Genomic DNA, 12235 nt, shown 5'->3' with positions numbered 1-12235 from the left:
GTGACTCGGAGTGTCGGCGACCACCAACACCTCTCACACCAACCTTCTAGGCACTGGACAGGCAGTGAGGCTCAGATTTAATGTTTACATAAACTGAGATTTTTTTACCCTGACGTCAATCAGTCCAAACAAATTTGGACTTTATAGCATTAGTATTATTCAATCTCCTATAAAAAAGATCTTCTGATATATATTTAAAATATGTTCTAAATATTATACACATGTATTTCACTGCGGTATAATCTTGAAGAAATTAAAAAGGCAAATTATACATATCTACCTGGAAAATACTGAAGGGCATGTGCTCTGTTTCTTTTAACAATGTAAAGCCAGACCAAAAATCAACCACCTGAAATTGGCTAAAATGAAAAATATTAAAAACCTAAATAGGTAAGAACATGGGTTTAATTTTACATTTCTAGTAGTAAATATTCATATTCAGAGCTATCTGATAAGACTTTTAAAAATTTACTGGAGGGACGCCTGGGTGGCTCAGTAGATTGAGTGGACAACTCAGTAGATTGAGTGGACAATTCCTGATTTTGTCTCAGGTCATGATCTCAGAAAAGTGAGATTGAGCTCCCTCTCCCCTCACCTTCCGGTAGGGCTCTGTGCTCAGCGGCAAGTTGGCTTGAGATTCTCTCTATCCCACTCCTTCTGACTCTACCCCTGCTCGCATGCTCTCTAATAAATAAATAAATCTCTTTAAAAAATTTTACTGGATATGGGAGAAGTGCAGTAAGAAGAACCTAACTCATGAGGAAGAGTAGGAAAATGCTAATTGCACACGATCACACCATTCTTTGGATGTGTGTTCTCAATGCTGCTGCCTACATTTCACTCACCTTTGTGATTATGACAGCACCTTTCCAATGCTGAACAAACATGGAGAAGATACCCTGCAAAGATGGGCCTCTATGTTGATGATACAGCATTATCTTTTTCATTAAGACAAGGAATGATGGGCAACATACAAAGATGACATGTACGGTCTTATTAAATCACACTGGCATGGGGGGCCTGGGTGGCTCAGTCATTAAGCATCTGCCTTCGGCTCAGGTCATGATCCCAGAGTCCTGGGATCGAGCCCTGCATCAGGCTCCCTGCTCCACAGGAAGCCTGTTTCTCCCTCTCCCACTCCCCCTGCTTGTATTCCCTCTCTCTCTGTGTCTCTCTCTGTCAAATAAATAAATAATTTTAAAAAATTAAAAAAAAATCACACTGGCATGGGGGCACATGGATGGTTCAGTCGGTTAAGCCTCTAACTCTTGGTTTCAGCCAAGGTCATGACCCCAGGGTTGTGAGATCGAGCCCCACGTCAGCTCTGCCCTCAATGCAGTCCACTTTAGATTCTTTCCCCCTCCTCTCCTTCCTCCCTGCCCCCCCCCACTCCTCCCCCTGCTTATGCTCGCTCTCTAAAAATAAATAAAATCTTAAGATCACACTGGCATGAATCAATTATTTATGACAATTTGAGATGGTGGGAATCTTTTTTTTCTTAAATTTCCCAGTCTAAATTCTCAAGAACCATGGAAAATGTATTTAATTAGATTATGTTATAATGCAGAACAAATTTCTCCACCCACTCTCTTCTCTAGCTCACTTAATGCAATTTTACCCTCTAATACCAGCATCAGGGGGTTTTAAAAGATATTTCCCTGACTTTTGGGTGTCTTACTGCGGAACCCAAGGACTTGGGAAGAATCCAGCTTCCGATGGAAAACGGTGGAGCACGGATTTACCACCGAGTCCTGAAAGACTCACTGAAGGAAGAAACACAGGGCAAGTCACCGTACTGACTCCCAGCTGTGCTAAGATGGAGGGGAACTGGAGCTCCTGGAAGGAGTGGAGAGGGATTTCCACCAACCCTTCTCATTCTCTACTGAGCCATGGATAAAGCTAAAGCCGGAAGCAGGTCTCAGTCCTTCTGTGCCTGGATAAAAGCTGGCAACCACTGCCAGCAACCGCTGCCTTCAAGAGTGTTACACAGCAAGTGCCCCACATACCTGCACAAGCTACTCATACTTGTCACAAAGGCAGGATCTGCCCAGCCCAAAAAAACTTCCTCATTCTAGAATTTCAGAGCCTTACTGAAAAAACAAATTCTAAAATGGGTATAGAGTATTCCTTTTTGCTTACCAGAACTAAATCCCCACACCCTCGATGCCTCCAGCCAGGCCCGGCTTCGTAGCCATGGGACCTGTGTGTGCAATGGCACAGAGCTCCACTCGCAGAAGGACCCTGAGTGGGTTCAATGCTCTACCGCTGCCATCTTGAAATTCACACTTTTTGACTAAGGGGACCAGAATTCTCATTTTGCGCAATACTCCACACATACTCCACCTACCAATTTATTTAGCTGGTCCTGTCTCCTGCAGAACCTGAAGGAATCTGAATCTCCTGGCTTATCTGTGACTTGAAGCATTTCTTACAGGTGCCTGGGCTCTAATGTAGCTTTGGGAAGCTGTGCCCTTACCCTGGCATTGTTAGCTATGTGGGAGAATTTTCTTCTTAAAATACTGTTGCTTTTAATATAATAAAATAATTCACCCCAAGGGCGGGGGGAATCAACAATACAGAGGAAGGTATACAGAATATTAAGTGGAAGTCCTCTTCACCAGTACAACCCCACTCAATTTCACATAGCTCCCTAAAAGTAACTATTGTGAAGAGACAACTTCTATTAAGGAAAAAAAAAAATATACACACATATGATTTGATACAAATCATATATATACATACACGCATTTATATAAGAGACAGTTACACATATATCTTTTTTAAAAATCCCAATTTTGTATGTTACTGGACTAGATGGAGAAGACCTTTCCAAATCTTTCAATGAGGCAAACCAGCAGCTCCAAACAATGTGCACTATTTTTCATTCATTTCAGAGTGCTCAGCTTAGAGGATATCAAACTACTCTTCCATTCCTCCACAACAGGTAACTAATCTTAGGGCAAAGCAGAAAGAACCAGATATAACCAACTCGCTGGCTTCTCCTCAACTATTAAGTTTCGATGAGGAATTCAGATGATTGAGACTCAAACAGAGATAAGCTCCAGCTTTGCCTCTTACTGGTCATGCTGATTGGAACAAACCTCTGGATTTGTTTCCCCACCCACTGAACAGGGCAATTTTTATGAAACCTCCAAAATTTCTTCCAAATCTGGCACTCTGGGTTTGGGAGAAACTATTTCAGTCGTCTGTCCTTGCAACCTCACCTCACCAGGGACCGTTCCACTTAAAAAATTTTAAATTCTTACTTCCCATTTTCATAATTCATCTTCTCTTTCCACTTCTCTTGTTCACTTACTCCATCGATACCTGTTCTGTTTCTTCAGGAATAGAAACCTTTAGGGATTGTTAGCCTCTCTGGCTATTTTTCTTATTTGTTAGACCTTTCTTGTTTTTACTTCCCTCTCAACCCACTAGACAGCCACAGCCCAGCATTTCAAACCCTCTTTGGACAATGTCCTTAAATCCTCTGCCATGTCGTCCTTTCAAAACAACTATCATTTGTCCAAACTAAAACTCCTGGCCTCATTCCCAGCACCTGCTTTTCTCTCACCCCATATGTCTTACTGACTGTATGCCACAGAAAGCTGGGTCCCACCTGCCATGACCCCATCCAAGACATATCTTTCTCAGTTGGATTAATACAACAGTCTCCCAGTTGGTCTAATATTTTCAGTTTTCCATTCTTATTTATATTCCAACTATTGCACCAGTAATCTTCATAAAATATAGGCAAATAAAAACATAAGCCTACTCAAGTCACTATTCCCTTCAATACGTTCCATCTTCCCTTAAGCCTCTGTTAATAGATTCTTTGCCTCTCACCTCTCTGTACCTCTCATTGAACATTTTCCATCTCAGCTTAAACAAAACTTCTGCAACTCTCCTCAAGCTGACCTCTTACCTCTAGACCTCTAAGTATGCTGTTCTTTTGGCTTGGAACACTATGGCTCCATCCACTCCCATGCTCTGCCTGAGCTGGCTAGCTCCTTTAGGCATTACCGTAGACATCACTCCTCTGGAAAGCCTTCTTTGACCTCTCCCCAACATGAGACTTTGTGTTTCTCAAATGTGAACATACAGCAGCCTGCCCTTTCCCATCACAGCACTCATAATACACCTTATTTCAAGTCTATAAACTCTGAACGCAGGGACCACACTTGCATTGTTCATCACTGTATCACCAACATAACACAGGGTCAGCACACTGTAACACTCCATCTTAATGTAATTGATTTCTTATTCAGCTTTAGAAGTTATATTTTGACTCCTAATCCTGAAAGTTACCCATGAATAACATACTCTACAAAAAATAATTTATGTGTAAATTCACACAGTGTTCAGCTCCAGGAAGTTGGGAGGTTTGAGAACTAAAATTATCTAGCATTTATGGTCTTGATCTTTACATGTTATTTCTTCAGTGGTTAGCATTTTCAGGGTGATCTCTGAGGTAGTTCCCCGGCCTCAGCACCTCCCCGAGGCTCAGAGAAGCTCCCAAATGGGAAAGGAATAAATCTGGTTCCCTCACTGAACCCCATCCACCACTTATACTTCAATACCATCTCATCTCCCCCAGTAAAGACCAAAAGATTTTAAGGATATCAGAAAGAGATTGAAAATCTTTGACAAAAGGGCAGCAGGAGATAGACTGGAACTGAAACGAGTCATGGTATAGGATAAGGGTGAAGGGTGAAGTAATAAATTAGAATATTCATAGGAATAGTAAGAACAACAATAGCAACAACATACATAGCACTTTATAGAACACAAAGCCTTTAAAAACTAATTTAGAAAGGCAGAGAAAGATAGGAGAAGGAAGAAGAGAGGAGGGAGAGAAGGAAGGAGTGTGGGAAGGCTGGGAGTAAGCAAGGGAAGGAGGGATGAAGGAAGGAAGGAAAGAAACTAAAGTGTCTCAGACTCTTTTCTTATTAGCTAGGCAAGAAAAATAAGAAATAGGAAACCAAAAAAGGCCCTACATAAAGTGCCATTTCTACCCACCTCTACAGACAATGAATGTTATTCAGAACACTGCCATAGTTCACTGAGAACTCTTCTGAAGAACTTATCAGCTAACAGCAGTCAAACCTATGACTTGACTGCTTTAATATCCTTAGAGTCATCTATAAATATTTGGAACTTGACTTGAATGAATCATGTATGGCTTGGGAGTAAGAAGGGGGTTAGAAGGAATAAAAGGAAGAATGTATTGATTTAGAATGTTCATGAGAGACCTTAAACTCTGAAATAATACAAGCAAGATGGGTAAAGAATCTCATTAATTCTATGTGCTTCTTACGCATTTATTAAGCATAAACCATGTAGCATCCAATGTGCTGGCTACTGTTGTGACATAAATATCAACGATCTCAGGAAGACTGGTCTACGTACCCAGCATGTCTGGACACATAACCCACTGGAATCACGAATCAAAAGAAAAAGCAAAACTCAAAACAAAAAAACAAAGCTTTGTAACTGATACCTGTGCCCAAGGATAATAATAATGAAAACCAATAAATTCATTCAATGTTTACATATATAGCTCTGTGCTAATTAAGCACACGACATACATTTTCTTGTATAATCCTTAAAATAACCCAGTAAGGTATAAAGAATTAGCACCTCCATCTTATTTTATTTTATTTTATTTTATTAAAGATTTTATTTATTTGACAGGAGAGAGAGAGTACAAGCAGGGGTAGTGGCAGGCAGGGGTAGTGGGAGAAGCAGGCTCCCCGCTCAGCAGGGAACCCAATGTGGGGCTTGATCCCAGGACCCTGGGATCGTGACCTGAGCTGAAGGCAAACGCTTAACTGTCTGAGCCACCCAGGTGCCCCTTAGCACCTCTATTTTAAAATGAGACATTTGATCACAGAGTTTAAGTAACTTGCCCAACACCAGCAATAATGATGTATCCAGGATCCGAACCTGAGAGTCAGCTTCCAAGACCCTGAGCTTAAGTTGCTCAAAGCAAAAACAATGGGCAATGGTTCTCTCTAGTATCTTGACCAAAACCCAGATGAGCTTGGACTAATGCATCCTAAGGAAGAAGTGTGTCAGTAAACTTGAGTTCCATTCTAGAATGCAGCCTAATCATGGTCATTGGCCAATGAGAGAAATACAGGTAACCATCAAAAAATAGCTTATGACTATCCATCCAACCCTGAAACCAAATCATGAGTTGGATTTTGGAATAACGGGATGGTTAGCGATTCTTCTCTACGGCAATAATCAAAGCATCTCAACTGTAGCCACATAACCATTTGGTCAGCGAATTTTTTAAAAAAGAGAATTTTTCTGACAGACAAATGGATGAAAAGATACTGAGCAAGATGAAGTCACAAAGACTTACTCCCAATATGGGATCCCAGAATGAATCAGCATGCACTACTGAGAGAGAATTCCAGATCACCTAAGAAACATAACACGAAAGCTACATTCCCCCCCGCCCAGTCTTACTGGGAGATACTTATTTCCGGGGCTTGTTTATGTCCTCTTTTATATAAAGTGAATTCCAAAAGAATAATAGTAATAATATTAACTATAATGTGGACTCAAACATGAGAACTGCTTTAGAAATTTAAATCCAAATCTCTCATGCTTTTTCCTTATCATCAAATAAGAAATGTTCTCAGTATATAAACAGTATGCCTGAGTCTCTGCCTTTTTTCAGTATTTGACAGAAAGGAGGCATTCCCTCAAGTGATAAAGTCATATTCACTAAGGAGTATCAGAGGTAAGTTGGCAAAGTCTTGGAAGAGAAGGAATAGAGCTCCTCAGAACCAAGCCTGGTGATGTTGAGAGGAAACTCCAAGGATGCCAAGAGGAAGGTTTCCAGCAGCAGAGCAAGTGAAACAGCAGGAAGCCAGGAAGCATTAGCTCCATAGAGAGGAGACAAGTGTGAATTAGAGAAGAGGCTTGCAGTCTACTACCATTTAAGTGCTTACTAGTATGAGAGCTAAAAACTCTTCAGAATGAATGAATGGGTTAAATAGAATGAGGATTACCATTTAAGTGGAGCATTCTAACTTTGCTTCAGATCATGGGAATTCTACAAAATCACAAAGGAGAGAATTAGCTGAACAAAATAGTTTAATTTAATGGGAAATTTATTTCAGAAGGGGAGCTAAGGAAAATTTCTGGAGTTAAGTAATGACATTTAGAATTAGGAGACGTTTATGTAAAAGCAATGTCCAAGAATAAAGTTAAGTAATAAGAATTTTCAGAAAGACCTAGAAAAATCTGCGAGAGAGACCTGAGGCACTTTGGAAAGAAGAACAAAGAAAAATGTAAGCTCTCTCTCTATAGGAAATAATTAGAATAGAGTTTGACCTAAATTAAAGGAAAATACTACACATATCTGAGTATAAACACAGGAACACACACACACACACACACACACACACACACACTCTTTCCTACCTTAGAAATCCCCCCAAAGACTAAGATCAAAATGTTACTTCTGTTTCTTTTCTAGTCTAATTAAAACATGAAATGGTGCCTATTGCCTGTTATCAGTTTATGCATATTATGGGTTAAATAGAAAAATTAATATTAATTGAGGGTGTCACTTCCCTGCCACATTTATTTGACCAATTCAGAGGAATAGTGATTATAAAAACAAGGCAGCGTTCCAAATTATATACTGAATCATATAGGCTCATCTGAGGGGAAAAGCCAAAGCCTTAACTGGTGTTCCCATAAAAAGATACTCTTATAAACTCTAAAATTTAAGCCTCATTCCAGAAATTATATACCAAAGCATTTCCTCAGAATATGAACCCCTTTTAAACTGTAAAAAGAAAATTCATAAGATGAAAAAATAAAACCTCCCAATCATAAAATTTCCTCAAAAACCTCCATTACATTTTTAATTCTTTACTGATCTGATTTTTTTTTAAACCAAGTTGAGTAGTTGGAATTGTCTTTTTAATTTAAATTTCATAAGAGAATCACAATGCACATTCCCTGACCAGATTGTGTGTGGCCTATTTATTCGAAATGTTTGATTCCATATGGATTTCTTCTCTTTTATTTATAACTTCCAGAAAGGATTCTCTGTAATAAGTTAGCAACTCAAGGGCAACCAATTTGAAATCCAGGCCCTGAGAGCACTGTACCTGAGGTCTGCCACCTGCAATGTTTTCTAGAAGGACAAGGGAAGGCACACAGAGCTCGAATTTCGGTGTGGAGCATGAACCAAGTGTGAGCCACAAGTGGGTGGTCCACTGAGGTCAGGGTTAAAGTTCACAGAATAATTTGGAAATTATTCTCAGCTTGGATCTCGTTTATGAGGCCTGAGAATACACCCTTTAATTAGAATACAATTTCCAAAGCAACCACTCCCTTGACTTTCCAGAGCTCAGTTATTCTCAGAAAAGTAAAAACAGCCTCATCACTCTGACAGCTAACAGTCCCCTATAAATTATGCCTTAAATGTCCAACAAAGAAAGCAGCAGGCGTCCGGGACAACGTAGATGTTAGCTGCCAGCCTTCTAACCACGCTCCAGAATAGATAGAGAAAGAGAAGTCCTATTAAAGCAGACTCATTCTCCTCCACTTCTTGCTTATGCAGCTGAGCCGTCCCATGGAAGCTCGGAAAAAGAGTGGGCTGTGCATTTGAAAATGTTCCCACACCCGGCCCGCCTCATTTTTCTGATGATCCCTTCATCCAGCCAACCTCGCACTACAGTGGGAACACTAAAATCAATTCCATGAGAGCCAGCTGCCCGCCCCTTCCCCAGTGCTCGGGGAACCACACAGGACTCCTGGAATGGGAGCCAGCCCGGGCCTGACTCACCACAGATGTTCCCCTCCTCCCCCACGCAACTCTGAGCCAGGGCCTTCTTTCCAGGGCCTATTGTTATTACAAAAGATTTTACTGGACCCCCCAAAATATGCTAGATGCCGAGAGGAAAACACACCTCCCTAACAGTGGGATTAAGAAAGACAGGCGGTGAATTATGCAGAGACGACCACCTACTCTATGGGGAAGGCCAAAGAAGAAAATCCAGACAGCTCTGGGGAGGCCAGTGTCAGGGAGTTGGAACAGCAGAAGCTATCAGAGTGTCAGACCTTGAAGTGCTAGCCAGACTTGAGTGGAGTCTAAAGATGACCTAAATCGTTCCGTTCTGGCAAATCCAGATATCAGATTTTTCTGGAGACCCAACAAAGTCGCCTTTGCCTAGAAAAGTGTGACCCGGAAGAAGACAAAAATACAGTTTCTGAAATCTGTAATCAGAATTCAGAGTCCGAGGTCACCCGCAAATACTCGGAAATTCTTGCCAGCTACGTTTTGGGCAGGCATGGCATTGCTGTCTTTGGCCTTTCTCTTCTGGATATCCATTCGACTATCCGTTTTCCCAGCAGCCTTCCCACAGGGGGTCATAATGCTCCATCTCTGCGTTCGTTCAGTGCGTGTTAGTAAAACTAGACAGTGGCTCCCAGATGCTCCCGTGTCCCATGGTACCGGCTGAACCATCCTTATCTCAAAAGAAACTATTTCATGCAATTTACAGTATTTTTTTTTTTTTTAATCACTGCCCCCTTAACCAGTTTAACAATAGGGAGAAGAATTCATTTTAAATCCTTTCCCTTTAATGGTATGAATTCTGTAACTAAGATGGAGCTTCACCAAACAGTATAGCAATAATCTTTATACTTACATGCTTACTAGAGAGAATAATTCATTCTTTGAACCTACCAGGGGGAAGCTCCAGGTCTACAGAACCTGACGCAGAATCAGCTTTTTTTTTTGAAGACTTTTATTTATTTATTTGACAGAGAGAGACACACAGAGAGAGGGAACACAAGCAGGGGGAGTGGGAAAGGGAGAAGCAGGCTTCCCGCTGAGCAGGGAGCCCGACGTGGGGCTCGATCCCAGGACCCTGGGACCATCACCTGAGCCGAAGGCAGATGCTTACCGACTGAGCCACCCAGGCGCCCCCAGAATCAGCATTCTGAATAGCACCCCAGTGCCACTGCTGTTGCCAGGCATTCCCACAGTTAAATGAAAATATACCAAAGCTTTTGTATATATTCTACAGAGCACTTTCAGGGAGAGGAAGAGAATAAAAAGAAACCAAGTAGTGCTAAAAGTGTTAATTGTAAAAAAACAAAAAAATGAAAAAATGAAAAAATGAAAAAATAAAAAACAACAGTTTGGAATCATTTGACTACAAGAACAGGGACCAGAATGGTATCAACCTTCAAAGTACTGTTTATTGTCCTTTTGCTCTGTCTTTATCTTTTTAGTTTCACAGTCCACTCAGAATTGTCTGACTTCTACTTCATCAATGCTCAAGAAGGAATTAAGTTTAGGGGCACCTGGGTGGTTCAGATGGATAAGTGTCTGCCTTCCGCTCAGGTCATGATCTACAGGTCCTGGGATCGAGCCCCACGTCGGGCTCCCTGCTCAGCGGGGAGTCTGCTTCTCCCTCTCCCACTGCCCCTATTTGTGCTCTCTTTCTCGCAAATGAATAAATAAAATCTTAAAAAAAAAAAAAAAAAAAAGAAGGAATTAAGTTTAACTATATCTCTATGAGAATAAAGTCCAAAATTTACAGGTCAATTCTTCTTTAAAAAAAAAAAAGGATGAAAATGGACAGACAGTATTACTTATATCCTAGCTCTACATTTTAAAATATTCATGAATATACTTTCAGATAAACTCTGTTGATTTATAGATTTCTGGGAGAATTATATGGAACAATTAACTGAAAGCATATTATCATAGCCATATACCCAAATCACTCCGATTTTCTCTAAAAATACTCACTTAGGATGAGTTCGTCATCTGAACAGTTTCCCCAAATGGACTGGTCTTGCATCTCTCCATGTGTGAAGCAGCTATCGGTAGCTTGAGTTATATTTCTCTCAGTATTTTCTTTATCACATTTTTCTAAATAAAACAAAAGATATATTATTATTAAATGTTACATATTTTTCTATTCTTTTTTATTTTAAGGGTTTTTTTTTTTTTTTCCCAAATGCCTCCGAGTCTGCCATAACTTAAGAAAATGGGAGCAGTATCTCTATTGACTGTTGCATAGGTTATTGAAGTAGTAACAGATTTACTGAGCACCTACTATGTGACCAGCATCGAAGAAACAGACATGCGTACAACAAAAATAACCTGTTAAGATTATTAAGTAAGTCATCGTAACACACCAAGTGGTCTGCCATGACAGAGTCATGTGCAAAGGTCACATACAAGATGAAAGTGAGTCTGTACATGTAGGGGGCGGGCGTGGAAGGGAAGCTCCAAAGGAGAAGAGACCCCACTGAACGGTTGGGCTAAAAGTCAGACTGCAGTTGAATGAGGAGCGACTGAGAAGTGAGAAGGTGTAGAAAGCAAGTGCAGAGTTCTCTCTGTGGAAACTCGGGAAAGAGGCAACGACTGTGTTACGCATTCTCAGAAAGGGAGGCTACTGAGGATAGGAGATTTATACATGGGTTTATGGGTCCTCAGGGGGAAAGCCAGTAAGGAAAAGTAACATCTTACCGGGAACATAGTAACTCAAACAAAAAGCTAACTGTAACACAAGGTAAAATCCATGTCATAAGAGGTCCAGAGCACTGAAGAGGTTTGAAGGAAGAAAAAGAAACTCATCCCGATTCAGAGCTCAAGAAAAGCACTAGAGAGAAAGGTGCATGTTGGATGGTCTCTAAAACATTCGCAGGAATTCTCAAAGCAGAGATGGGAGAAAGGCAATGCCTGGTAGAAGAACGGCGTGGGCAAACTCCGCAAGCAAAGGTTCCAACACTCTGGAGTGTGAAATACTTCAAGGGGGACATTAGGAGATAAGACTGTAAAGGTTTGATTAGGGACACAGCATGAATATCTGAATGAGAAGGTGAGAAATCTGGACCGAATTTAAAGGCAAGACAAGTAAGTCAAAGTAGCCACTGAAGCTTTATGAAATGCCTTATCGGAGCCAAGCATTAGGAAGATTAATACATTCGTACACAGCAGTGTCTCAATCCTGACTGTGTTTTAACTCACTTGGGGGGCTTTAAAAAAAAAAAAAAAAAAAAAAAAACAGATTCCTGGGCCCCACCACCAAAGATTCTATTTCAATTTGGGTGTGGTGCACTTAGGTAATATTATTGCACTTAACATCATTGAGAATCACTGGAATATGGATGTACCTAAGAGGGAGAAGAGAGTAAGGGAAACCAAAAGAGAGACTTAGAAGAGTCCAGTTTAATCAGAGTTTAA

General features: G+C 40.7%; 1 protein-coding gene across 2 annotated transcripts in view; it reads right to left on the bottom strand.

The window, feature by feature from the left end:
• Positions 1–12235, bottom strand: part of MDFIC (MyoD family inhibitor domain containing) — an 87504-nt gene that overhangs the window by 58546 nt on the left and 16723 nt on the right. For both annotated transcript variants that reach the window (XM_036101042.2, XM_078059483.1), the window contains exon 3: positions 10793–10915. In XM_036101042.2, the coding sequence (XP_035956935.1) occupies positions 10793–10915 (123 nt within the window). The remainder of the gene's footprint in view (positions 1–10792; positions 10916–12235) is intronic.

Source organism: Halichoerus grypus, chromosome 12, assembly GCF_964656455.1.
Source record: "Halichoerus grypus chromosome 12, mHalGry1.hap1.1, whole genome shotgun sequence".
Classification (NCBI taxonomy): domain Eukaryota; kingdom Metazoa; phylum Chordata; class Mammalia; order Carnivora; family Phocidae; genus Halichoerus; species Halichoerus grypus.
Note: the sequence above shows the minus strand (reverse complement) of the source record. Positions and strands in the feature narration are given on the sequence as shown.